Source organism: Sorghum bicolor, chromosome 10, assembly GCF_000003195.3.
Source record: "Sorghum bicolor cultivar BTx623 chromosome 10, Sorghum_bicolor_NCBIv3, whole genome shotgun sequence".
Lineage (NCBI taxonomy): Eukaryota > Viridiplantae > Streptophyta > Magnoliopsida > Poales > Poaceae > Sorghum > Sorghum bicolor.
In genome coordinates, this window is record NC_012879.2 from 58,848,343 (window position 1) to 58,874,890 (window position 26,548).

Here is a 26,548-nt window from a genome sequence, read left to right on the forward strand (position 1 = left end):
TTTTCGTTTTTATTTGACAAATATTATCTAATTATGGACTAACTAGGCTCAAAAGATTCATCTCGTGATTTACAGGCAAACTGTGCAATTAGTTTTTGTTTTCGTCTATATCTAATGCTTCATGCATGTGTTCCAAGATTCGATGTGACGGGGAATCTTGAAATTTTTTTTGTTTTTGAGGTAAACTAAACAAGGCCTAAACCTACAACTAAAGGAGTGTTTGGTTGAGGTTGTTAAAGTTTAATATGTACCTAGCATTTTTGTTTTATTTAGCAATTAGTGTCCAATCTTAGACTAATTAGGCTTAAAAAATTTGTCTCACAAATTACTAGCCATGTTTTTAGTTTCGTAAATAGTCTACATTTAGTACTTCATACATATGTCCAAACATTCGATGTGACAAACGTCAAACTTTAACATCCATAACCAAACATACCCTAAAGCTATAGTATGACTCAGAGGTATGACAAGCACCTGTAATTTATTACGTGGAAAACTCGGTGAAGAAACGTGTCGATTCGTGCCCGGCTGCTTGCACACAGCAAAAGCGAGCCACCGAGCTAGGGATCGAACCACCCGACTGATCGCACACTGCGAAAGCAAGCCAACCGAGCTTGCGCTCGTCCTCAGCACTAGTGGTGTTTTCAGTTCGGCACATGCAAGTGAATCGGTCATGTACTCATGTGGCCTTGTTCGTTTAAGCTACACAAATGCAGTCTGTTAACTTACACACGTTTGTTGTCAATTCTAAAATATTACAACAAAAGACATTTCACTAGTGAGGGCCGAAATCCATGAGTAACAAATGGCTAAAAAACGAATCTATTACAGACAAGATATATTAACCATCTTGTGACTTTTTGAACCAATACTTTGGTAAACTCACAATTTACATACATACAATCAGTACAAAGTACAAACTGTCCAAGTCTAGCGGTGGTACAATGAAAATTCCCCTACAGGCCATGCTATCATAAAATGTTCCAGGTTCCACGGAGCTCAGGAAGCCACTGCCACTCTCACATCTTAATCTGTGGCAGCCTGTTCAAGCATTTATTATTTTTGTGCTGGATATTTCAGCAAATACTCCCACCGTATAGGATTTAGATGTCGTTTTGAATAAGGTTTGGATCAAACATTGGAAATATAAATCATCAATAACTTTTAAATTATTGAGTTTGCAAATTTGAAAATTATATGAATAGATTTGTCTTGAAAAATACTTTCATAGAAGTATACATATATTATTTTTTCCTAAATATTTTTATAAAAATAAGAGGTTAAAGTTGTGTTTTGGAGATCGTGTTGCTGTCCTAAACGACATATAAATCCTATACGGTGGGAGTACAGAATTTGTCAACCAAAACTCATGCTTCAGCCTCCATGGAAACAGATGCCGAATATTTCCTGAATTCAACGTTGTTGATGGCTGCAAATTGTTTCAGTAGCTAGGTTAAAAAACCATATATGAGGCACAGTACAAACAATGAGCTCGTCTCAAGCTTCGGCACCAAGATGCATATTGCTCGGTTGGTTCATTAAAGAATTCTCACCGATTGTCAAATGCCAGATGAGCCCTGGTAAGTAGGGGCATACTTAGTTGCACCAGGGCCGAACTTCGTGGAGAGGTATGGCTCAAAGCAGAATTTATTTACTGCAATACCAACAAAAAAAATTATTCTGCTGTACAATATACAGGACCTTATGGTGAATAAGAAGAGACCGAACAAAATGCTTTATAGAGTAAACCAACAAGTTTTAGATACTATATATCTTGCTGCTAGTTAGTTTAACCTTTCCTAACATGAAATTTATTTTGAGAATGTCTCAACAACATTAGTTTTTTTGTCAAATAATTGGCATACCAAGAAAATGAAATTTACCTGCTTGAGAATTAGAGGATTCATAAACATGAATGTTGTGTATATGTTGAACAATGGGATTCTCGCATCCTTGCAGGCTTCCTAGAAACTCCTTTGACATATCTGTCAGATACAATGTGGTGGAGTGTCCTGATGTACATGATGCCACAGGGTCCAGCTTTTTTTTACCCAAAAGTACAGCAGGGGAAACCCCACTGTAGAGATTTTTATTAATTTTCAAAAAAGAGAAAAAAAAAGACTGTATACACAAAGAGGTACCAAACGAACAGCCACACAACCTATTCGCAAAAAAAAAAAAAAAAACACTAAGCCACACAGCCAGCAAGAGGGCAGGAGAACCTGCACTCCAGAGCAGCAGAAGGAACTAGGAGAGAGAGTCTAAACGGAGGAGAAAAGCATGTTGTTTTTCTTCACTAAGTCTAAAGGCTTGAAGTTTGGCTTCCTCGTAAAAAGAGGTTTTCCAAGAAATAAAGGAGGGGCGTCCTCTGTAGAAGATGAAGTTATTTCTCTGCATCCAAATATGCCAGGAGGCAATGATGAAGATCTCCATGAAGAATGAGTTTCAAAGCTGTTGCTTTGCTTGCATCATCGTTTGGAAAAAATCACTTGTAAGGTTCCAATAAATACCCAGAAATCTCCAGCAAGCCTGACTGAAAGAGCAGCTAAAGAACAAGTGGAAAGCTGTCTCTTCAACATTGTTTTTGCAATAGGACACAATTATAGTTGTTGCCTTAATTGTAGAACTTTGTTGATGCATAGTTGCTGCTTCTCCAAATACAATGCCAGGAATCTTTAGTATTTGGTTGCACTTGAAGTGTCTGAATGTAATCTTGAAGGGCTTAAAAAAATCAGCCCTCGAGTATTGGCTGCTTATTTAAGCAGTATTTTTTTTTTTTGAGGAACTTTAAGCAGCTATTTAAACCTATCTTTCTCGACAAGAGCAAATCATTGCAGTAGGCAGGATATATTGAAACCAGTACACGAGGCGCACCACATGCGCCAGCGCACACAATGATGACGAAGTGCATATTTCACTCTAGAAATAATTGTTCCTCAAAGAAATTACATATTTCCCACAGTAAGCTTACAATCAAGTGTCATGTGCCAGATGAGTCCCAGTATGTGGGGGCATGCTTGGCTGCACCAGGACCGTACTTCTTCACAAGCCATGGCACAAGATGGAGGTTATTTACTGCAATATCAAACTGAACAGTTTTACTTTGCTGTATAAATGATAGAAGGCATATTAACAGAATGTTTTGATCTGGCTCATCAATAAGCTTTTCAGACAGTTACTTTTATAGATACTACTTCTTGGTTACCTGTTTAAATTTGATCTTTCCTAGCCTAAGTTTATGACAATATCTTATGGCCACTAAACTACTTGTTTCATCAAGTAACTGGCAAAGAACATGAAAATTACCTGCTTGAGAATCAGAGGAGTAAAAAATATGAATGTTAGGTATATGTTGGACAATGTAATTGTCACTTCCTTGGAGTCTTTGTATGAATCCCTTCGACATATCTGTCAGAAACATTTGGTGGAGTGTCCTAAGGTACTGGATGCCCGCAGGTACTGCCATTACATTCCCTAGACCAACAAGTTCTAGATCATGTAGACCTATCATTGTCCCGTCCTCTATCTCAATCCAATCCAGATGTTCCATGTCACCTAATTCCAGACGAATAAGCTTAGGGAACCACCCTGCACAAAAGGTCAGTTGTTCCCCATCATATGCCCCATAGAGCCTCAAATCAACTAGGTTTAACATGTTAGAAAAGGAGATAATAGGATCCTTCTTAAGACCAGACCAGTCCACCTTTAACCATGCTAATTTCTCAAACTTGGAAAACATTGATGGAAGAACACCTGCATCCAACTTTCCAGCAAGCCAGAGAAACTTCAGATTGGGTAAGGGCTTGAGCATTTTCAAGTCAAGAATCTCATCCATATCAATTGCGAAAATAAGCAACCTGCTAAAGTTAGGCATCTTCGTCAGGGAGCTCCATAACTCTGCAATGTAGCTTTGACGCACTTTCATTATAGCCAAACTTCTCAACAGCATCAAGTTACCCAGTTGTGAAACTAAATCTTTACTGGCTGAAACAGTATGTAAAGCTTGCAGATTCTTCAGAAGGCAAATGTTACCAGGAATTTTTGTAGCACTAAAGCAATCCAATGATCTTTGTAGAAGATCATGCACTACGAACACCTGTAAATATCGTAAATTAGTTAACATAGTTATTTCCAGTGGCAACTCCTCCACGTATGTGAATCTGAGATCCAAAACTTGTAGGTTAACAAGTTTACCAAATGATGCTGGTATTATCTTCACTTTTGTGTATGAAAAATCAATATAGCGCAAGTTATACAATTCGGTGACCACGCCAGGCACTTGTTCAATATTTGCAAATCTTAGACATAGGACCCTCAGTAGTCTGAAACGTGATAAAATATCATCTATCCAAGAGCATGGTACTTCAGTGTCAAACAAAATAAATGAGCGGAGCCGTGAACTAGCTATAAAATTCAAGGTCTGGGCACCTCTTTGTATGCATAAGTGGCGGACTTCATGGGGAACTTGGGTTGTACTAGCATCGCCATATGCAATACCAAACTTCTCCCTTTTAGCAATAACAGAGGTTGCTTCTCGCACAAGATCATGCATAACAAATGTTCTAGGCCTTCCACATGCATTACTTTCTGTGACTCGAAGAAGACAACGCTGAGTGAGCTCCACAAGGTAATAATTGGCAACCTCCTCCATTGTTGTTCCATCGTCTCTATCTTCCACAAAACCTTCTGCAATCCAAAGCTTGGAAATCACGTTTCTTCTAATTTTGTAATCTTCAGGATAGAGACTGCAGTACAGGAAGCAGCTCCTCAGATAACATGGGAGATCATTCAAGCTCATATTCAGAACATTAGAAATCCAATTCAGTTCTGGATTGTTAGCTAATTGCCAGCTAAGTTGGCTGTAGAAAGATTCCCACCCCTGCTCCTCGAATTCACGATATGATAGAGTACTTCCAATGGTTACAATAGCCAGTGGCAATCCCTGACACCTGGCAACAATTTTCTCTGCAAAAAACCTAAGGTTTTCAGGACATTGGCTATCTTTTAATGCAACAAATGCCTTTTTACAGAAAAGCTCCCAGGATTCAGCATATTGAAGAGTTTTAAGTTCAATCCTATAGTGATCTACTGCCAAACAAGATACATCCTTTCTCCGAGTAGTTATCAGCACTTTGCTTCCACAGTTGTTTCTGACAAACGCATGGTTTAGAAATAACCATGCATCTTTATCCCATACATCATCCAAGACAATTAAATATTTTTTGTCTAGCAAATAGCTTTGTATTACCTCAACTAGCCTCATGTGGTTCATGGTCATGAAACCACTTGCCATGCTTGCTCTCTGATCAATTAGCTGATTTATGATTTCTCTTAGTAGTTCTTCAACTTGATAAGTCTGAGATACAGTAACCCATGCGTGACAGTTGAAAGTTCTTGTGATATTCTGATTCTTGTACACACTGCTTGCAATAGTAGTTTTTCCTAGACCTCCCATACCAAAGATGGCAATGAGAGTTCGCTCTTGTTTGTCCTCAAGTAACCATTGTGTCAATCTTCCAATTTCATCAACATACCCCACTATTTCAGAGCTATCAGTTAAGTAAGAAGAATCTGACATAAAGAGCTGATTGGGTTTCCTCAATTTGTTACTCCTGTCTATTTCACCTGCCAAGATGCCATATCGATTCCTAATTTCGCCTAGCCTCTGAATTCGAGCTTCTACTTGACTGATCTGGCTATGAAACTTCTGCCATGCTGCAAACTTTTTTATCTGACGGAACTTCCTCTTAAAGAAGCTGCCAGTATCCACGGCTTGAACCGCAAGGTAAGCATACTCATCAATGGTATCTTCTACCTCATGGGCAACATCTCTCACTTGGTCCAGCCAGGCATCGAATGCCTTATCACCGACCTTTGCCCCAGCCTGAGCAATAAAAGCCTGCAGAATCAATAGCTCGGCCTCGATTTGCTTCATGCTATGCTCATAATCTGTCGAAACTGGTGCTGCTTGAACCAGCTCTGTGCCAATCCTCTCTAGTGCCCGTTCTCCTAGGGAATCAGCAAGTTTCCTAAGAACTACAAATAGGGCATCTGCCATGTCTGAATTCCTTGTGATAATATAAATATATACCTGAACAAGATTCAAGTGCAGCTGTCATAATATGAAATTAATGAATGGCAGATTATCCAAAGCATCATATGGATTTGTTCCAAATAAAAGGAACATCAAATAGCTGAGACTTAAGAAAACAGTTGTGCTATGATCAGGTCAACAAGCAGAGATTTCAAGAATAAGGCTATGAACAGGGCTATATGTTAACACTTAAGACCAACCAGGGACCTCATTAAGAGTACAAGGTTTCATCCCCAGTGAATGAGCAACTTTCCTGAGGACAACAAGATATCTGCCATGTTTCTGAACAAGATTGGCAGGCAGGCCTGTAGTAATTTGAAGTAAATACATAGATTCGATTGGAGCATTGGACATACATGGCATGGATTTCCCAATTTACTAAAGATGTACTCAATCTATCCCAAATTATAAGACGTCTGACTTTTTTTGACACCAAGTTTGACCACTTGTCTTGTTCAAAAATTTTGTGCAAAATATCACTTCTTTTGTCGAGACTTGGTTTATTAATAAAAGTTCTTCAAAAATGACTTAAATTTGACTATGTTTGCATAAATTTTTTGAATAAGACGAGTGGTTAAACTTGGGTTAAAAAGTTAAACGTCTTATAATTTGGGATTAACATCAAATAGGATCAAACGGTTGTGAGATAAACTATATTACAAGGAAAGAGTTGCGCTGTCTGATTAATAAGAAAAGGCTGTAAAAACAATAAGGGGAAGAAAGAAAGAAAGAAATTGAGTTGGCGATGCCAACCAAGGAATCAAGAATATATGAGCACAGATTTTGATATTTGCGCAGAATGGGAAATTCCCCAAATAGTAATAGTAATGGAACGGGATTTGGTTCCCAGAACCCGGTATCCATGGGAAGATAGCCATGGATCAGCTACCCTACGCACGATTTGGATTTTGACTTAAGGTGTTTGATGAATCGCAAGTGACAGCAGCGTGCAAGAAATTAAAAAGCACCGTCCTGCTACGGATCGGCAGCAGTAGGGATAGGAATAGGATAACAGCAAGCGCAAGAAATACTCTAACTGTCTAATACTGTCTCCATGTCGTGAACTCGTGATGATTTAATCGAAGCCTGATGCAAGAAGTGAAGAAGGTCGATCCGCCTACCTTCGCCGCGAGCAAGACGGAGGAGTCGATGACTCGTCGCTGGTTGAGCCGCTGAGGTACTGGGCGTCCTGACTCCACGAGACAACCAAAGTCTGTGGCAGATTTTTCATTTCAAGAAGCCGTAAATGTCTTCCCTTCCCCAGAGCAAGATGACAAAAATGCCCATCTCTCTTGGGGATACTCAACTGCCCCAGACCACAAACGTCGTCGTCGGTCAATGTGGATTGCTGTGTCGATTCAACACGTCAAAATAAGTAGTCTGGTTCGCTAGGGTCTGGATTTGATCGAAGCAGAAAAGAACAGAAGTTTTTTTTTTCATTTAGATGCCCACTAACATCCCTATCCAAACGGCATCCAGATGGACCAGAAAGAAAAAAAAAAGCAAGAGTTGAACCGGGTCTATAAAGTGCACCAATCAAACAAATTAGGAACTGAATTGAACTAACCTTTTGGTCTTTGTTAATTGTTCAATACCTAGCACCAAGCAGCGTATTTTCTTTGTGATAGTCATAACTGATAAGCCAAGTGACAAATAGTAACTAGAAAACTAGAAACGACAAATTCCAACTCAATGTTTCCACTTATAGGTTTCAACAAACACAATTTTTAACCCTACAAACCTAGCGAGCTTCTCGGCTAGAAACCACCGCCACCTTACCCTAAATTGTCTCCGACGTATGATCTTCCATCATGTGGGCCCAATTGGATGAAGCGGATTTCGCCGAAAGTGGCTTCTTCTACTTCCCGTGACCTTTCCTCTCATCTTTCCTCTGGCTTCTCCGACTTGTCTAAATCTAGAAAACAAAATAAAAACCTAGTTGTTGCTTCTACTTCCGAACGATTCTCCTTCCCGATCCTGATGCCTTTCCTCCCGCGGACGTCGTATCCACCACGTCCGAGCCTCTCCCGGTTGCGCGTGGCATCTTCCTCGATGACGACTCATCTGACGGTACTGACCCCTTACTTTTAGCAGCTTGTACATACTATAAGTCTCATGTTTTTATTCTGTAATCATACCATGCACTATGAACACCTGTACCTAAAATAATGCTTATTCACCTCCTGTGCTATGTTGGTCTCTCAAGCCATTCTGCCACCTTCCGTTAGATTTCCAAAGTTTGACAGGCCTGACATGTGGACCCATCGATGACAATGTCCAAAATACCCTTCTGTCACAATCGTATCTTGTAGCTTCTTTGCCTCCGTTTGGTGGGGCCAAACTGTCGGTGCCCCGACACCTTCCTCCGCGAGAAAATCAGCAACGTGAGGGCTAGATGTCCTTGTTCGATGCCACACACCGAAACACCAGCTCTGCCACTACCTCAACACTCGCCATCATGGCGGCGCCCTCACCAAGCACCGGTGTGTCGACGACCTCCCTGAGCTCACCGACCTAGACCTTGGCCACCACCTAGTCCGCCAACGTCACGTCTCGCCGCTCCCTGCCCACGTCCATGTGCCCGAGCCCTTCTTCGTGAGACGTGAGCTGGAATGAGACGGCGGTGGAGGTGGTGCGAAACAACGAGAGCGTGCCGTTGGGGACGAAGTCGTAGACGAGGAAGAGTGCGTGTGGGTCAGCGCAGAAGCCTCGGAGGCGGACGAGCTAGGTGCGGGTGGCGGAGCATGGAGTCATGGTGATGATGAGCACCTCGTTGTAGAAGGACTTGGTGATGGTGGCAGAGGCAGTGGAGGTGGAGGTAGCTGGGGCAGTGGGAGAAGAGGCGGAGGTTGGCAAGGTGCTGCAGTGTCCTGAGATGCAGTCCATAGTGTGAGCTGCAGCTCCAATGGTGCGCGCGGGGATGAAGGCTTGCATTGGGGGAGGAGCGGATGGAGCCGGAGGGGGAGGTGACGGCAATCGTCGCCTCATCCCGGTGCGCAGCACCGAGCTTCGCGTCGCTGAGGCCTAGGACGGCGAGGACGAGCGTGCCAAGAGCTCCCTCAACGTTGAGGCGCTGGACGCCGGACCACCTCCAGACATGGGCCCAACGCGGCCAAGCACCGCTGGCTGCCAGAGCCGATCCCATCCCTGTCCAGCCGGAGCATCACCTCCCTTTCGCGCGTGCACAACCAGCCATGGCCGACAGGGCGAAGCTAGAGCAAATTAGAGAGGGGTGCCTTTCTCTTATAGTCGTAAAAATTGAATCTATAACCATGGTGAAAATTTGTTTTTAATAATGATTTTTCAAATTTTGATGGGTGCCTCGACACCCACAATCTTCAACGTAGCTCCGCCCCCGATGGTCGAAGGTCGAAGAAGGTCGCTTTGCAGTTTAGCCCTCCCCTTTCCATCTTATCAATTCACCGAGTCTTGTGAATCCTTGATAGCCCCACCAATCGAATTCAAATTGTAACCCACTGCACGCCGACCCCACTTTCATCTCCGCATGGCCCGCAACAAGCCAGTCAGCCACGTAGCCCAGGCTTGTAGCCGAAGCCTCACCAGGAGGAAATCGAAAACCCCTGCCGCATCCTCCTCCAACGGCTGTATTTCGCACGGCACCACTGACACGTGGGCCCCAACTCGCTTTCCGATAGTACAAAACAAAGGAAAGTCCCCCGAGAGGACCCCGAAGGGCCGATCCGAAACAACCCAAAGCTTCCTCCCGCTGCCCGCCGCACTCGCCGCGCCTGTCCCCGTAGGCGGCCGCCTCCACCGCCGCGCGCTGCTACCGGCTCCGCGCAAGCTTCCTCCCGCCGGCCGCCGCACTCGCCGCGCCTGTCCCAAGCGAGGCAAATCGTCGAACAAATGGAGGCCATGGCCGCGGAACCATCCTCCCCGGCGCCGGCTGCCGCTGGAAATCTCCCTACTCCGCCGTACCTCCACTGCCTAGCTCCATCTGATGAGGTAGCAACGCCGCCGCCGAAGCCGAAGCAATCAACCGCGGGGCCGGGGCTGAGGACCCCCTCGCCGGCGCCGTCGGTTCAGGTGTCCGCCGGGCACTCTCTGCACGACCTGCTGCTGCTGTCCCCGCCACCCCCGAGCTCTCGCCGCCACCGGTCGAGGACCCGTGGGGCCGCCGGGACGAGCGTGGACGAGAGCCTGGAGATTGTTGCGGTGGTGGGGACGCCCACGCCGCCAAGGCGGAGGCGGCGCGGGGCCGCGGAGCAGTGCGTGGCGCCCGCTCTGGCGTCCCCGAGGAACGCACGACGGGCGAGGCGGAGGCTGGAGAAGGACGTCGAGGCGGCGGAGGAGGACGCCGCCAGGAAGGCCCGCAGGAGGAAGTCCACAAGGGCTGCGCCCAAAGCTGCAGCGGCCGCGGACAAGGCAGCGGCGGTGCTGAACGACGACGATACAACCATGGCTTTGGTCCCGGCTTGTCCTGTTGCTACCTGCGGTGAGCAATGGTCTCTCGGCCTCTTCTATTTGCATACAGGATGGTCCTGCTGTCATGTCTATTGTTCTTACTAAATGTTCTCCTGCTGTTGATGGTTATTGTAGCCTTATAGTAGGATGTCTGCTTCAATTTTGCTAAGCGTTTCACCATGATTGTTCCTCTTTTGACACATAGGAACTGACTTCGTGGAACGATCTGAGTTGGAAGGTTTCTGGGAAAGGATCGTTGAGTTGGTGATGTGGAGGAACGTGGCTAAATCGGCACTCTGGTTCGGATCTGGATCTATGTTCTTCTCATGCTCATTTTCAAGAGACGTCACCTTCAGGCATGCGAATTTCGATATTCATTTACTTGAAAATTACTGATTTACATATGTTTCTTCGTTCTAATCTGGTACTTGGCTTTGGGTCATGATTTGCAGCCCAATCTCAGCTCTCTGTCACCTCGGCGTTATGATCTTAGGCTTGGCTTTCTTCAAGAATTCTGTTCCTCAGAGGTATCATTTGATCATATTTGGGTTTTTTTTTTGGGTCCATAATGGACGATTGAACCAGAGGTAATATGAGTTTGCAATTGGGCAGGCCGCAGGTGGAGAATAAGAGAAGCTTCCAGTTGACTGAAGAAGACGTGCTTCGTGCTTCTCAAGCTGTGCTTCCGATTGCAAATTCCATGATATCCATGGCACAAGTGATCTTCTCTGGTGAACCCTCAATGACTCTCAAAGTAAGCCTCAAATTTGGTTCATGATCTGGCAGTACTGCAAGAGACATTGCTTTCCTTAATAATTTTAGGAGCCTGTGTTTGCTGGAATTTCAGGTACTGCCTGTACTTTTGTTCGGTGCTAAATATGGGGGCCTTGTTACAGTGTGGAGGCTTGTAGCTGCAGGTATAATCGAATGCGCAAGGTACAAGCAGCAAGTCTTGGCATGACTGTTGTAATATAATGTTTTGTTTGCTGCAAACTGCAGGATTTTTCACCAGTTTTACAGTCCCAAAGCTATATAGCTGTTATTCAAGTCAAATTCATAGAAGAGGTGTGATTCACTTACCACTAGTGACACATTATTTGTTCTTTCTAGCAATCCTTCTCAGCATAAGACTGAATACTCTTTGTTCTGTTACCTCAGTTGAGATTTTGAGAGATCAGGCTCTAGAAGCATGGAAGTCTTGCCCACGCAAAAAACTTGTTGCAGCTATGGTAGTCACAATGTGCTGGAACATGTTTAGTGTGAAGACACGCGTCATGGCAGGTATCTCTAACTAATATGGCTGGCACGGTTGACATAATTTCTTCTGTTAATGTTATCAACCGATGCAGTTTCCAAGAAACATATCCTTTATTATTCACATGTTGTTAGGTGATACAATATTCAACTGTGCAATTATTGATTTATACCGTGTAAATCATGCAAAATATTAAAGTTTGCAACTTCGTAAGGCAAATGTGTGGGTATAAAAATGTTGATGCTTGAAATTGTGATAATTTGCCTGTTTCAAAAGGCATTTGAGCTACCCTTTAGTTATGATGATTAATGTTGATGGTCTATTTAGACCAGCTGCGTCAATATGTATACAACATTACAACAGTCCACTGTGGTTCGAAGTGGAAATAGGGAAGAAAGTGTCATTTCGGTATGTAGGAACCAGACTCGCAAATCAATTGTGATAAAAAAAATAAAGACTGATGACAGTAGGCCCTTGCCACTTCACTAGAACAGTTTGCTCAACATATGCACTGTGATGTCAAATTCAGCAGTCTGCCATTTTTTTTATTGTCAGTGTGTCATTTCAGAATTGCGCGATTGAAATGTTAATGATGTAGCACTGTTTATTATGGAAACACTATTGAACTTGACAACATGTGCAACTAAAATCTATTTCAATTCTTTGTGATTCCTAAATGATGTATGGTTTATTTTTTTAGTTGTTGCCATTCTGTTTTCCTGCACTCAAGGAAAAATAATCATTTGTAATATGCCCAGCAATTTAATGTATGCTTAGTTTGTTCTCTTTAGGGGTGTAAAAGGGTAACCTTTAGGAGAAGTAGTATAAATATTTTAGTTCAAATCAAACCTCTTTTAGTTCAAATATTTGTACTACTTCTTAATTTTTTTTGGAGAAGTAGTATAAATATTTGAACTAAAGAGGTTTAGAGGTGCACCTAATCATCACTCGTTTGCACCCCTAGTTCTCTTAATGATAAATTAACATGGACGTATATCTTTTGTGTCCAGCCTTTGTTTCACTTGTAATACTGCGCTACAATCAGAAGTACCACAAGGCGAACATAATGACAGAAGTTGGAAGTAGCCGAGATGAGCAAGGGCAGACAATGGAGATGGATGAGTAAAGTTTTCAGGATTATGCGGTCCCAAATGATGTAGGGTTCCCAGAGTGCAGCCAGCAGTGCTGCTGCTATTTCTGTGCAATAATATTCAGTTAGTTCCACGTCTAGTGGTCGTACTAGCTAAGATGTATTTTCTGCAAGCTGCATTGAGGGATCTTTCGTTGTTCCGACTTTATAAGCACTCGTGGAGAGGGGCCCATTGTATGCTGGTAAATAAAATGTAAAAGAGCTAGTCGTGTGCATTATAAATTTTGCATATCCCTATGAACTTGTGGCTGAATTTTAAAAACACCTCAAACTTGAATGCTAGAAAACCTACCCACCTTGGCTTTAAAAACCCAAGAAATACACTCACGTAAGGCCTTGTTTGGATCTATATGTATTCACCTCAATGTAAATGTGTTTAAGAGGATTGAAGTGGAACTTAAACTAATTTCCATTCCAATCTACTTCAACACATGTGGATTGATGTGGATCATATGCATCTAAGCAAGGCCTGAAATAGTTTACAGTGGCATGCGGGTTCCACAGGTCTTTGTTTTTTTAGTTATGCCATCTTTTATTGAATATTTGGGCTACTATATAATCTCAAATCAAAAAGAAAAATCCAACCAGAAAGTTTTAGACCTCTTTAAACACTACAAATTTCGTATAGAGTGTGTCTCCATATGAGGTTGTTTGAAAAATTGAAAAAAAATGAATTTTATAATTAGAGAATTCAAACGCTTTTTTTTAGAAAACCAGGAGGGGAAAACTCCTACTGAACTCATTTTATAGATACAAGTCTGTACAAAACTACAGCCTTGTTTAGTTCTGAAAAAAATTCGGATTTCGGAACCGTAGCATTTTCGTTTTTATTTGACAAATATTATCCAATCATAGACTAACTAGACTCAAAAGATTCATCTCGTGATTTACAGGCAAACTGTGCAATTAGTTTTTATTTTTGTTTATATCTAATGCTTCATGCATATGCTCCAAGATTTGATGTGACGGAAAATCTTGAAAAGTTTTTACTTTTCGGGATGAACTAAACAAGGCCTACAAAGAACTATACAACAAACTAAAAACAGAAAAGCCAGTCCCTAAGAAGAGATTTCTTAGGCCTTGTTTAGTTCACCCCAAAAATCAAAAACTTTTCAAGATTCCCCGTCACATAGAATCTTGCAGCACATGCATGGAGCACTAAATATAGACGAAAATAAAAACTAATTGCACAGTTTATCTGTAAATCGCGAGATGAATCTTTTAAGTCCTGGTTACTCCATGATTGGACATTTTTTGTCAAATAAAAACGAAAGTGCTACAGTACCGAAAACTAAAAAGTTTTCGAAACTAAACAATTAGTGGATCTACAAGGAGAATGCAAAGAGAGAGCTCCTCACAAAGACTAATCTTCCAACGCCCAAGAAAAGAAGACTTGCCATAAAAAATAATACTGTTTCTCATGGTCCAAATGCACCAGGCAGCCACAATGACGAGCTCTAGAAAAATCAGAGATCCAAAACAGGTTTAGCTAGAGCCAAAACGATCCAAAAGTGACACATTCTGAGGCCACTTTACATTCATCAAAGGCCAACAGCACTCCTGTACGGACATCCAAAGAATAAATGCTCCACCGTTTCTTCCACATTACCTTGACAAACAACACAGTTATAAGATGGCAAAGTGAAATGCTTTCTCTTCAGCAGGTTCCTTGTATTGATACTCTCCAGGAGGAGCCAAAAAAAAAAAAGAATTTATGCTTGCCCCTGCAACTGTTTTTCCAAAGCCAGGTAAATTGAACTTGCTTCGTCATGATACCCTGTATAGCTGAATAAGCTTGCTTGCAACTAAAAGTGGAACCCCACTGATATGTCCAGCCATCTGTACCATGACTAATGCCATGGATATTTAGGATCCTCCCAGCTAGCTCAGTTAACTGCATAGATGCTTCAGTTGATAATGGCAGGAGGAAATTATTTTCAATGTCCCTTGATAAGAATGTGGCCACTGAATTTTTTGTATCCTTGGCAAATGAAAAGAGCTGAGGAAATTCCAACTTGAGCAGCCCCATATCCCAAATATCTTCCCAGAAACTCACTGATGTACCGTCACCGAAACTACAAGAAACAAGTCCTCTGAAATCCACAGATAAGCTCATTACATCTCTCCACCAAAAAGATCCCACTGGCCTTTTAAAATGTGGAGGCACAGAAGAATTATAGAAGACCGACCAAGTTAGATTGTCTACCTTGTTCCGCAGATTTCAGAAGAAGAGCCTTATTCTGTTATCTCAAATCAATTTAAAATGCTGAGACCTTCCTCTTTGGTTCTACAAGCTTTTGTCCAGGCAACCAAGCTGATGCCCATTTATAAGTCAATGTACAATCTTTTTGCTTCCACATGTTTCGTTCTCCATGTCTGGGTGGTGGATTCTGCTCGAATAATTCATTATTGGCAGTAGGAAACCATTCAGTAGGAGGGCCAAAATCCATGAGTAGTGTATACTCAAAAGACACTCATCTAGAGTTTTGCACCAAGATGAACAAGTACATTTGATGATTTGCTCGCTGCTCAAGTGGTGGTTCTATAAATCAAAGGCATATTTACTGCTGAAACCTCCCGGTAATCTTCCAGGTTCCATATGATCCTCATTTTCTTGGGTCATACTTAGTTGCACCAGAGCCATACTTCTTGGCAAGATAAGGCCAAAATATGAAGTTATTTACTGAAATATCAACAAAGTAGTAGTCACAGTTCTGTACAAATTATAAATCTAAATATGAGTGCAGATTGCAATATCAGAAAACTTGTATTTACAATTCTGAAAAACACTAAAAAAATCTAAAGATGAGAACAGATCCATAAGAAAAAATAATAATCCACAAGGTATATTCCATCTGTAAAAATTCATTCAATACACGCAAACATAATTTGAACTACAAACTGGAAGGGACGTGGCATACCCAAAAAAGTACTAACTATGTTAACTTCATCCTCTAACAATAAATTAGTACACTTCATGTATGGACTCCTTTAGAAAACCATACTGTACACGGTAAGAGTTTGAATAGGAAAAATAAGGATGAACATTGCAAATACCTATTGGTAGATAAGGGAAGAGATGGGATAAATTGTTTGGATCTAATTCATTAATAAGCTTTGCAAATAGTTGCTTTTTTTAATACTAGTTCTTGCTTAGATTTTAAATTGATGATTCATAGTCTGTATTTGTTTTTAAATTATTAATTGGTTAAGAATGTGGAGATTACCTGCTTCAGAATCAGTGGAGTCAAAAATATGGATGTTAGGAACATGCTGAACAATGTGACTATCACTTCCTCGCAGGCTTTCAACCAACTCCTTTGGCATATCAGTCAGAAACATCTGACGGAGTGTTCTAATATACTTGATACCCTTAGGTACTACCCTCATATTCCTTAAACCAACAAGTTCCAGATGATGTAGACCCATCATTGTTCCATCCTCTATCTTAATTTGAGTCAGATGTTCCATATCAGCAATATGAAGAGTTTTGAGATTGGGGAACCATCCTGCACAAAAAGATAAATGTTCCCCATAATATGCCCCGAACAGCCACAGATCAACTAGAGTTAACATGTAAGAGAAGGAGCTTATAGGGTCCTTATTCAGACCAGACCAGTCCAATTTTAACCGTGTTAGCTTTTCAAACTTATTGAATATCAATGGGAGCATGCCTCCCATCATCTTTCCTGCCAGCCAGAAGAACTTAAGGTTAGGTAAGGGCCTCAGCATTCTCAAGTCAAGAATCTCATCCATATCAGACGCAAAAATAATCAGGACACTCAGGTTAGGCATTTTTGTCAGGGAGTTCCATAGCTCTGCAATGTAGCTTTGCCGCACACTCATTATAGTCAAGCTTCTCATAAGGGTCAACTTTCCTAGCTGTGAAACCAGATCATTATTAGCTGAAACCGTATGTAAAGATTGAAGATTCTTTAGACCACAAATATTGCCAGGAATTTTTGTAGCACTGAAGCAATTCAGTGATCTTTCTTGAAAATCACGAACTACAACAGCATGTAAATGACGTAAATTAGTTAGCATAGTTATTTCCAATGGCAACTCCTCCACATAGCTGAATCTGAGATCTAAAACTTGAAGGTGCACGAGTTTTCTGAATGATGCAGGTATCTGCTTGACTTTTGTGTACGAAATATCCAGATAACGCAAGTTATACAATTCTGTGACCATGCATGGCACTTGTTCAATATTGGTAAATCTTAAGCTTAAGACCCTCAGCAGTCTGAAATGTGATGAGACATCATATATCCAGGAAGATGGTACTAGACTGTCAAACAAAATGAATGACCGGAGATGTGAATTTCCTAAATAGTTTTGGGAATGTGCACTGTTTTGGATGCACAAGCGGCGGGCATTATGGGAAAGTTGGGTTGCACCAACATGGCCGTGTATAACCGCAAACTTTTCCTTTTCAGCAGTTATTGAGGTTACTTCCCGCACAAGATCATGCATAACAAATGTTCTTGGCCTTCCATTTGCATTCCTTTCTATGACCTGAAGAAGAGAACGGTGAGTTAGCTCTGCAAGGTAATGCTCAGCAACTTCCTCCATTGTTGTCCCATCCCCTCTCTCTTCCACAAAACCTTCCGCAATCCATAACTTGGCTATCTGTTTTCTTTTAATCCAGTGATCTTCAGGAAATAGGCTGCAGTATAGAAAGCAGCTCCTCAGATGACTTGGGAGATCATCCAAGCTCAGATTCAAGACAGTAGAGATCCAGCTTAGCTCTGAATTGTTAGCTAACTGCCAATTAAGTTGGTTGTAGAAAAATGCCCACTCCCATTCATCTAATGCATGGTATGATAGGATACTTCCGATGGCTATAATAGCCAATGGCAATCCTTGACACTTATCAGCAATTTTCTTTGCCAAAGATGTGAGATTCTTAGGACATATGTTGCCCTCCAATGCAAAAAACGCCTTTTTGCAGAATAGTTCCCATGATTCAGCATAGTTAAGAGTTTTAAGTTCAATTACACGATTGTGAACTGCCAAAGAAGACACATCTTTTCTCCGGGTTGTTATCAGCACTTTACTTCCGCAGTTGTTTTTGACAAATGCATAGTTCAGAAATGACCAAGCATCTTTCTCCCATACATCATCTAAGACAATGAAATATTTTTTGTCACGCAAATAGCTCTGTATTATCTCAACTAATTTCATGCGATTCATGGTCATGAAGCCACTTGCCAAACTTGATCTCTGCTCTGTTAACTGATTCATGATTTCTCTCAGAAGCTCTTCAACTTGGTAAGTCTGAGATACAGTAACCCACGCATGACAATCAAAATCTCTCCTGATCTTTTGGTTCTTGTAGACACTGCTTGCAACGGTAGTTTTACCTAGACCTCCCATACCGAAGATGGCTATTAGAGTTCGGTCTTGTTTCTCCTCAAGTAACCATTGTGTCAGTCTCCCAATTTCCTCGGCATGCCCTACTATTTCAGAGTCATCAGTTAAGTAAGCAGAATCTGACACAGAGAGTTGATTGGATTGCTGCAACTTGCTACTCCTGTCTTGCTCACCTACAGAAATCCCATAACGATTCCTCATTTCAGATAGCCTCTGAATCCGAGCTTCCACTTGACTGATCCGGACTGGTAACTTCTGCCATGCCGCAAAGTTCTTCACCTGATGGAACTTTCTCTTGAAGAAGCTGCTTGTATCCACGTCTTGCGCAGTAAGGTAAGCATACTCGTCAACGATATCTTCCACCTCATGGGAGACATCTCTAACCTGGTCCAACCATGCGTGAAATGCCTTGTCACCGGCTTTCTGCATTCGGACCTGCCCAATAAAGGCCTGCAGGATCAAGAGCTCACCCTCGATCTGTCTCATGCCATGCTCAAAATCTGTCAAGATCGGCGCTGCCTCAACCACATCCGTGCCAATCTTCACCAGTGCGCCTTCTCCCAGGGAAAGGGCAACTTTTCTGAGAACAACAAACAGCGCATCTGCCATATTTGACTTCTCCTTACTGCTGTATGGTATTATTTCTAAGCAAGATCAATTAACAGCCCTGCAACAGTTTGAAATTCGTAAACAGAAGATTAGATGAAACATCACATGGCTTTTTGCTCGAAACGGAAGTAAGATGAGATAAGATAACATGGAGTGGCTGTTAGATGGTAACTAACCAGAAAAACAGCCGCCGCGCTGTCCGATTAGCAAGAAGCGATTTCGGGTTTCAGTGTGCAAGGAAAAGAACGGGGTTCAATCGCTGAGACCAACAACCGAATTCATCGTGAGAACAACGACAGGGACGGTCATGGATCAACTGCCCCAGATTTGGCGTTGACCGATGCCCATAAGGTGTTCGACGAATTGCTCACTTGACAGACGGCAGCGTGCAAGAAGGCATAAGCTCCTGATGCTCCTACAAGCGCTAGAGAGGAAAGGGATAATCTATCTATCTGCCTCCATGGTTGGTACTTGGTAGCATTAGCATCGGGAGAATAGCTCGGGGGGTGGTTGGGGGAACGAGGGGGGATGGTTAGAGGAACGAGGAAAGAAAGCGTGCGTGCTTACTGCTTACCTCGTCAGCACTCAGCAGAGAGCCAAGGGAGGAGAAGCCGTCGAAAATGAGACCAAGGCAATAGGCAAGAAGGCCAAATACATGCACGTCCATGGGTGGTGCTACACACTTTGCTGATATAAATCACATGTTTCTTTTTCCATACTATTGATAAAGCAAATCATGCACGTCGATAGGTGCTACACACTTGGGGTAGTGGGGTGGGTGAAGGGGGGGTTCTGCACCCGGCCGGCCAGGCCTTAAGAGAAGTTCAGGCAACAAAACACAAGAAGCCTGTATCACATGAGAGAAGTTCAGGCAAAAAAACAAAGAACTTTAATATACAACCAACCAAACATACTCTTAGTTGTCATGGGAGAAATTCAGCCAAAAAAACAAAGAACTTTAATATACAACCAACCAAACATACTCTTAGTTGTCATGGCTTGTACAAACAGTGTTAAAAACATTTAGGACCTGTTCAGCAGAGCTCCAGGTCTAAATAACACCTAGATCTGCCATGGAGCAACTCTGTCGTAGACCCGATGTTCTACTAACCTATTTGGAGACCTCCAACACTAAGATGGAGTTATATGTAATTATAAATAATTATCTAGGGTCTAAAATAAAAAATACATGAACCTTCTCATCTCTCGCCGCGATGCGAGGACGGTGTGACCATGGTCGGATGACGGCGGCGAGGCTTAGGCACAGCCACTTAGTCATGACCAATACAACACTAGGACGTGGGCGCTCATCTGTGTGCTGATTTGACACGGAAAGAGAAAGAGAGTGGTAGTGGTGGGTAATTTTTTTTAACTCTACGGGTATCTGAGTTTGTTTACGAAGCACCCCTAAGATGCTTCACGAAAATCCTTGGATCTAAGACAGATCCATGGATCCGTGTGGATCTAAGAGTGTTTGGGTTGGAAAACTGGATCTGAAGTTGCTTTTTTTATCTAGAGTTGTTGCAGCTTTTCCAAACAGACCCTTATAGAATATGTTTGTTTCAGCTACTAAAAAGTATTTTTAGTGTCAGAAAGCAAAACGTTAATCATATGGATCGAACGGAAAACTGCTTTCGCTGCATATTTAAGCATCGATTTAAACCTGTCATTCTTGACACGAGAAAATCATTTCACAGGACTGAAACCGTATATGACGCACACAATACACACAGTGATGATGAACTGCATATTTCACTCTTGAAATAGTTGTTGCACAAAGAAATTACATGTTTCCTACTGCAAGCCGCCACTGAACTGTTATGTGCCAGATGAGCCCCAGTATGTAGGGGCATACTTAGCTGCACCAGGACCGTACTTCTTGGCAAGGAACGGCACAAGATGAAAGTTATTTACTGCAATATCCAACAAAATAGGATTACCCAACTGTATAAATAATAGAACACCTACTGAGAACAAGAAAGAGAATGTGTTGATCTGCTTTAAAATTGATCTTTCCTAGCCTAAATTTATGAAAATACCTTATGACAATTAAACTAGTTGTTTCATCAAGTAATTAGCACAGAACATGGAAATTACCTGCTTGAGAATCAGAGGAGTCAAAAATATGGATGTTAGGTATATGTTGGACAATGAAATTGTCAACTGATTCACTTTCTTCCAGTCTTTGTATGAATCCCTTTGACATATCTGTCAGAAACATTTGGTGGAGTGTCCTAAGGTACTTGATGCCTGTAGGTACTGCCTTTAGATTCCCTAAACCAACAAGTTCCAGATGATACAGACTTATCATTGTCCCGTCCTCGATCTCAATCCATTTCAGATGTTCCATGTCAACTAATTGCAGAGAATTGAGCTTAGGGAACCAACCTGCACAAAAAGTTAGCTGTTCCCCATGATATGTCCCATAGAGCCGCAAATCAACTAGGTTTAACATGTGAGAGAAGGAGATAATAGGATCCTTCTTCAGACCAGACCAGTCCATCTTTAAACACGCTAATTTCTCAAACTTAGAAAACATTGATGGAAGAACACCTGCATCCAACTTTCCAGCGAGCCAGAGGAACTTCAGATTGGGTAGGGGCTTGAGCATTTTCAAATCAAGAATCTCATCCATATCAAATGTGGAAATAAGCAACCTGCTCAAGTTAGGCATCTTTGTCAGAGCGCTCCACAACTCTGAAATGTAGCTTTGTCGTACTTTCATTATAGCCAAACTTCTCAACAGAGTCAAGTTTCCCAATTGTGAAACTAAATCTTTGCTGGCTGAGACAATATGTAAAGCTTGCAGATTCTTTAGACAGCAAATATTACCAGGAATTTTTGTACCACTAAAGCAATCCAATGATCTTTCTTGCAGATCATAGACTACAGACACATATAAATGTCGTAAATTAGTTAGCATAGTTATTTCCAATGGTAACTCCTCCACATAGCTGAATCTGAGATTTAAAACTTGTAGGTTCCTAAGTTTTCTGATTGATGCTGGTATCTTCTTCACTTTTGTGTGAGAAAAATCTAGATAACGCAAATTATACAGTTCTGTTACCATGCCTGGCACTTGTTCAATGTTGGCAAACCTTAAGCACAGGACCCTCAGCAGTCTGAAGTGTGATAAGACATCATGTATCCAAGAAGATGGCACTTCAGGGTCAAACAAAATAAATGAGCGGAGTCGGTGGCCTTTTAAAGAAAATAAGGACTGGGCACCTCTTTGAATGCTTAAGCGGCGAGCTTCACGGGAAACTTGATTTATACTAGCATTGTCATATGCAATACCGAAATTCTCCTTTTTAGCAATGATGGAGGTTACCTCTCGCACAAGATCATGCATAAGAAATGTTCTAGGCCTTCCACATGCATTGCTTTCTATGACTTGAAGAAGACAACGCTGAGTAAGCTCCGTAAGATAATAATTGGCAACATCCTCCATTGTTGTTCCATCGTCTCTATCTTCCACAAAACCTTCTGCAATCCAAAGCTTGGAAATCACGTTTCTTCTAATTTTGTAATCTTCAGGATAGAGACTGCAGTACAGGAAGCAGCTCCTCAGATAACTTGGGAGATCATTCAAGCTCATATTCAGAACATTAGAAATCCAATTCAGCTCTGGATTGTTAGCTAACTGCCAGCTAAGTTTGTTGTAGAAAAATGCCCACCGCTCCTCTTCCAATTCATGGTATGATAGAGTACTTCCAATGGTTACAATAGCCAGTGGCAATCCTTGACATTTATCAACAATTTTCTCTGCAAAAAACCTAAGGTTTTCCGGACATTGGTTATCTCTTGATGCACGAAACGCCTTTTTACAGAAAAGTTCCCAGGATTCAGCATATTGAAGAGTTTTAAGCTCAATGGCATAGTTATCAACAGCCAAAGAAGATATGTCCTTTCTCCTAGTAGTTATCAGCACTTTGCTTCCACAGTTGTTTCTGACAAATGCATAGTTCAGAAATAACCAAGCATCTTTATCCCACACATCATCCAAAACAATGAAATATTTTTTGTCTTGCAAATAGCTTTGTATTACCTCAACTAGTTTCATGCCGCTCATGCTCATGAAACCACTTGCCATGCTTGCTCTCTGATCTATTAGCTGATTTATGATTTCTCTTAGTAGTTCTTCAACATGATAAGTCTGAGATACAGTAACCCATGCGTGACAGTTAAAAGTTCTTGTGATCTTCTGATTCTTGTAGGCACTGCTTGCAATAGTAGTTTTTCCTAAACCTCCCATACCAAAGATCGCAATGACAATTCGATCTTGTCTGTCCTCGAGTAGCCATTGTGTCAATCTTCCAATTTCATCAACATTCCCCACTATTTCAGAGTTATCTGTTAAGTAAGAAGAATCCGACTTAAAGAGCTGATTGGGGCGTCTTACCTTGTTACTCCTGTCTATTTCACCTACTGAGATGCCGTACCGACTCCTGATTTCACCTAGCCTCTGAATTCGAGCTTCTACTTGACTGATCTGGCTAGCGAACCTCTGCCATGCTACTATGTTTTTTATCTGACGGAACTTCCTCTTAAAGAAGCTGCCAGTATCCACAGCTTGAGCAGCATGGTAAACATACTCATCCATAATGTCTTCTACCTCATGGGCAACACCTCTCACTTGGTCCAGCCAGGCATCGAATGCTTTGTCATCAACTTTCTGCGCCCCAACCTGACCAATAAAAGCCTGCAGAATCAAAAGCTCGGCCTCTATTTGTTTCATGCTATGTTCAAAATCTGTCAAAACTGGTGCAGCTTCAACCACCTCTGTGCCGATCCTCTCTAGTGCTCGTTCTCCTAGGGAAAGAGCAACTTTCCTGAGAACTACAAATAGGGTATCTGACATGTCTGAATTCACCTAATTTATACCTGAACAAGATTCACACAGAGCTCTGTCATAATTTGGAATTAGTAAATGGAATATTAGTCAGGTGAACATATCGATTTGTTCAAAATCAAAGGAACATCAAATCCAAATAGAATCAAACGGCCAAGATTTACCACAAAATAAGAACAGACGTATTTTCAGGTTAGCACGCAGAGAATCCAAAACATAAGGTAATGGACGAGGTTTATGTGCTGAGACCAATCAGGGAACTCATCAAGAGTATAAGATCCCCACAACCTATGTGGTTCTTCTCTAGTACCCCGAACAGCACATCTGTCATGTTTCCATTTGCTCAAAATGCACTTCCTCCAATCCCCAATATAAGTACATGCCTTCTCCCAAATACACCAAATATTAGTCAACTCCAGTGCACATTTTTGCTTCACTTTTCTCTGTCTACCCCTACTTAAACCCACACTAATCAATGTAATACACTTACAGGAGCAAGCATCGTCCTGCTATGGAAGTACGGATTGATAACAGTAGGGATATGATACAATAAGCGCAAGAAACACCCTACCACTGTCTCCAATGGCGATCGAACCCTAGCATGATGTAGTCATGTAGCAGGTAGGGGGAGCAGAGGAGCAAGAAGTGAACTTACCTCCGCCGCGATAAGACGACGGAGAGGGGAGTCGAGGAGATCGACGGCGAGTCTGAGGGCCTCGCTGGATGAGGTACTGAGCCTCCTGCCTCCTCGACGAGGCTCCGCGCCGGAGTTCATATGAAGTCTTCACCGTCCTCACCAAGCCGAGACCGCTGCACACCAGGGCTGGCACGTCAAGTCTCAGTCAACGGGGCTGCTCAGGTCACGAGGTCTTACCGTCTGACCTGTGCACAGCCCCTCCAGATTGACCGTGATAAAGCCACTGGAAAACTAGGGCCTTGTTTAGTTCTCATGAAAACCAAAAATTTTCAAGATTTCCCGTCACATCAAATCTTGTGACACATGCATGAAACATTAAATATAGACGAAAATAAAAACTAATTACACAGTTTAGCTGTAAATCACGAGACGAATCTTTTGATCCTAGTTGGTCCATAATTAGATAATATTTGTCACAAACAAACGAAATGCTACAGTACCAAAATTTTTTCACTTTTCGGAACTAAACAAGGCCTAGAGCAGAAATTTGTTGTTGAGTCAATGATACATAACGAGTCAATGATTTCGCTCATAGGTTTCAATATATACAAAAAAAACAAAAAGGAAATCCTTAAATGCACGATCTTCTAACTTTGCATAAGTTTCGTTCTCAACGCCTAGATATCTAAATATTACGCAAAAGACATTTCACCAGTAAGGGCCAAAATCTATGAGTAACACACACATTTTCTCAGTCCCAAAATAATTATCGTTCTCGCTTTCCAAGAAATAACTTTGATTAAATATATATTAAAAATATTAATATTTATATTACATAATTAGTATTATTGAAAAGATCTTTAAATCTAGTTTTTTTAATAAATTTATTTAGAGATACAAATATTATACGTATTTTCTACAAATCGAGTCAAACTTGTGACACGAAAACCAAAAACAACACTTAATTTAAGACAGAGGGAATACTACACAAAAGACACTCGTGTAGAGTTTTGGCAAGATGGACAAGATCATTTTGATGATCTGCAAAAGGCGCACTTGTAGGGTGATGTCATAGGTTAAACCCACTAAACGAGGGAGAGTTCTTCCTTGAGTCCTAGGACCGGTGTGTTTGCCACCACGGGTACTTTTCGTACATAAAACTCTTTTTTCTCTGTTTAATTGAGCAGCAGAGCTCCTGCCTTTACTTTTAATTTTGATGATTTACTCAATGCTCCGGTGGCTGTTTATTGTTGAAACCTCCCAGCAAAGTCCAGCTAGACGATAGGCGCATTCTAGGCGGTGACCCTCCACCTAACGCCTAGGCAGGAGTAATCGCGCCTAGGCGTTCTAGGCGTTTCCCTAGACGCCGTGAGGAACATGGGAGGGGAGAGGAAGTGGAGCAGGGGAGGAGCTACCGGCGGTGGAGGGGAGATGAGCAGGGGAGGAGTTGCCGGCGGGGTAGCAGCCGGTGGTGGAGCACGAGGACAGAGGAGGCGGCGGGGATTTCGCGTGATTTTCCACGGCCGAAGCCATCCACACACGTGCAAAAGGCCGCGTCGTCCGCCTCCGCGCCGCGCCATCAGCCTGCGGGGGCGAAATTTCATGGCTCGCCCAGCTCTGCGACCGCCTCGGCGCCGTGCAGCGCCCAGATGCCGCCTACCCCCCTAGGCGAGGCGGTTACCCCTCGCCCAGCGCCTAATCGCACCTAGGCGCCGCCTAGCGGAGCTATGCCTCCCAGTAATCTTGCACCAGAGCCATACTTCTTGGCAAGATGAGGGCAAAATATGAAGTTATTTACTGAAATGTCAACAAAGTAGCAGTTACAGAGAAGATAAATTTAAAGATGAGTGCAGATTGCAACATCAACAAACTTGTATTTAAAATTCAATAAAATAATAGAAAAAACTAAAGCACAAAAAACAGATCCATAAAAAAAATCCACCAGATATACTCCTTCAGTTAATTCATTCAACATACGCAGACAAATTTGGAACTACAAAGTGGAAGGGATCTGGCATGCCCAGAAAAGTACTATATGTTAAGTGCATTCCATTACATAACAACAAACGAGCACAGTTCATATACGACCCTTTCCCTTTTAAAAAGTCGGTACTCTGAGTTTGAATAGGAAGTAAGGATCAACATTGCAAATA

At 42.1% G+C, this 26,548-nt stretch overlaps 4 protein-coding genes and 1 long non-coding RNA gene across 7 annotated transcripts; 1 reads left to right on the forward strand and 4 right to left on the reverse strand.

Annotated features, from left to right (window-relative positions):
* Window positions 664–2,152, reverse strand: LOC110430974. Its single transcript, XR_002448412.1, has 3 exons — window positions 1,884–2,152; window positions 1,554–1,654; window positions 664–1,429 (listed from the first exon to the last, which is right to left on the reverse strand). It is a non-coding gene; the product is annotated as an uncharacterized LOC110430974 (long non-coding RNA).
* On the reverse strand, window positions 2,913–7,523 carry LOC110430972 (disease resistance protein RPM1-like). Of its 2 annotated transcripts, none has more exons than XM_021449292.1 (3): window positions 7,216–7,505; window positions 3,307–6,091; window positions 2,913–3,075 (listed from the first exon to the last, which is right to left on the reverse strand). In XM_021449292.1, the coding sequence occupies exons 2-3, from the start codon at window positions 6,056–6,058 to the stop codon at window positions 2,981–2,983; spliced, it is 2,847 nt and encodes a 948-aa protein (XP_021304967.1). In that variant the 5' UTR covers window positions 6,059–6,091; window positions 7,216–7,505; the 3' UTR covers window positions 2,913–2,980. The 2 variants fall into 2 exon arrangements, with proteins under 2 accessions (XP_021304967.1, XP_021304969.1); XM_021449294.1 differs by lacking the exon at window positions 2,913–3,075 and having other exon boundaries at window positions 3,944–4,096; window positions 4,195–6,091; window positions 7,216–7,523.
* LOC8063820 (reticulon-like protein B17) lies at window positions 9,778–13,165 on the forward strand. The gene is made up of 8 exons (XM_002437481.2): window positions 9,778–10,550; window positions 10,725–10,875; window positions 10,972–11,046; window positions 11,132–11,273; window positions 11,367–11,436; window positions 11,519–11,584; window positions 11,678–11,800; window positions 12,785–13,165. The coding sequence occupies exons 1-8, from the start codon at window positions 9,962–9,964 to the stop codon at window positions 12,898–12,900; spliced, it is 1,332 nt and encodes a 443-aa protein (XP_002437526.1). The 5' UTR covers window positions 9,778–9,961; the 3' UTR covers window positions 12,901–13,165.
* On the reverse strand, window positions 14,324–19,672 carry LOC8063821 (disease resistance protein RPM1). 2 transcript variants are annotated; one of them, XR_002448531.1, is made up of 4 exons: window positions 19,083–19,672; window positions 16,152–18,964; window positions 15,131–15,607; window positions 14,324–15,017 (listed from the first exon to the last, which is right to left on the reverse strand). XR_002448531.1 is itself a non-coding variant. In XM_002438898.2 (3 exons), the coding sequence occupies exons 2-3, from the start codon at window positions 18,904–18,906 to the stop codon at window positions 15,531–15,533; spliced, it is 2,832 nt and encodes a 943-aa protein (XP_002438943.2). In that variant the 5' UTR covers window positions 18,907–18,964; window positions 19,083–19,672; the 3' UTR covers window positions 14,324–15,530. The 2 variants fall into 2 exon arrangements, 1 of the variants encoding a protein (XP_002438943.2); XM_002438898.2 differs by having other exon boundaries at window positions 14,324–15,607.
* LOC8065555 (disease resistance protein RPM1) lies at window positions 20,539–24,615 on the reverse strand. Its single transcript, XM_002438899.2, has 3 exons — window positions 24,414–24,615; window positions 21,004–23,790; window positions 20,539–20,819 (listed from the first exon to the last, which is right to left on the reverse strand). The coding sequence occupies exons 2-3, from the start codon at window positions 23,765–23,767 to the stop codon at window positions 20,725–20,727; spliced, it is 2,859 nt and encodes a 952-aa protein (XP_002438944.2). The 5' UTR covers window positions 23,768–23,790; window positions 24,414–24,615; the 3' UTR covers window positions 20,539–20,724.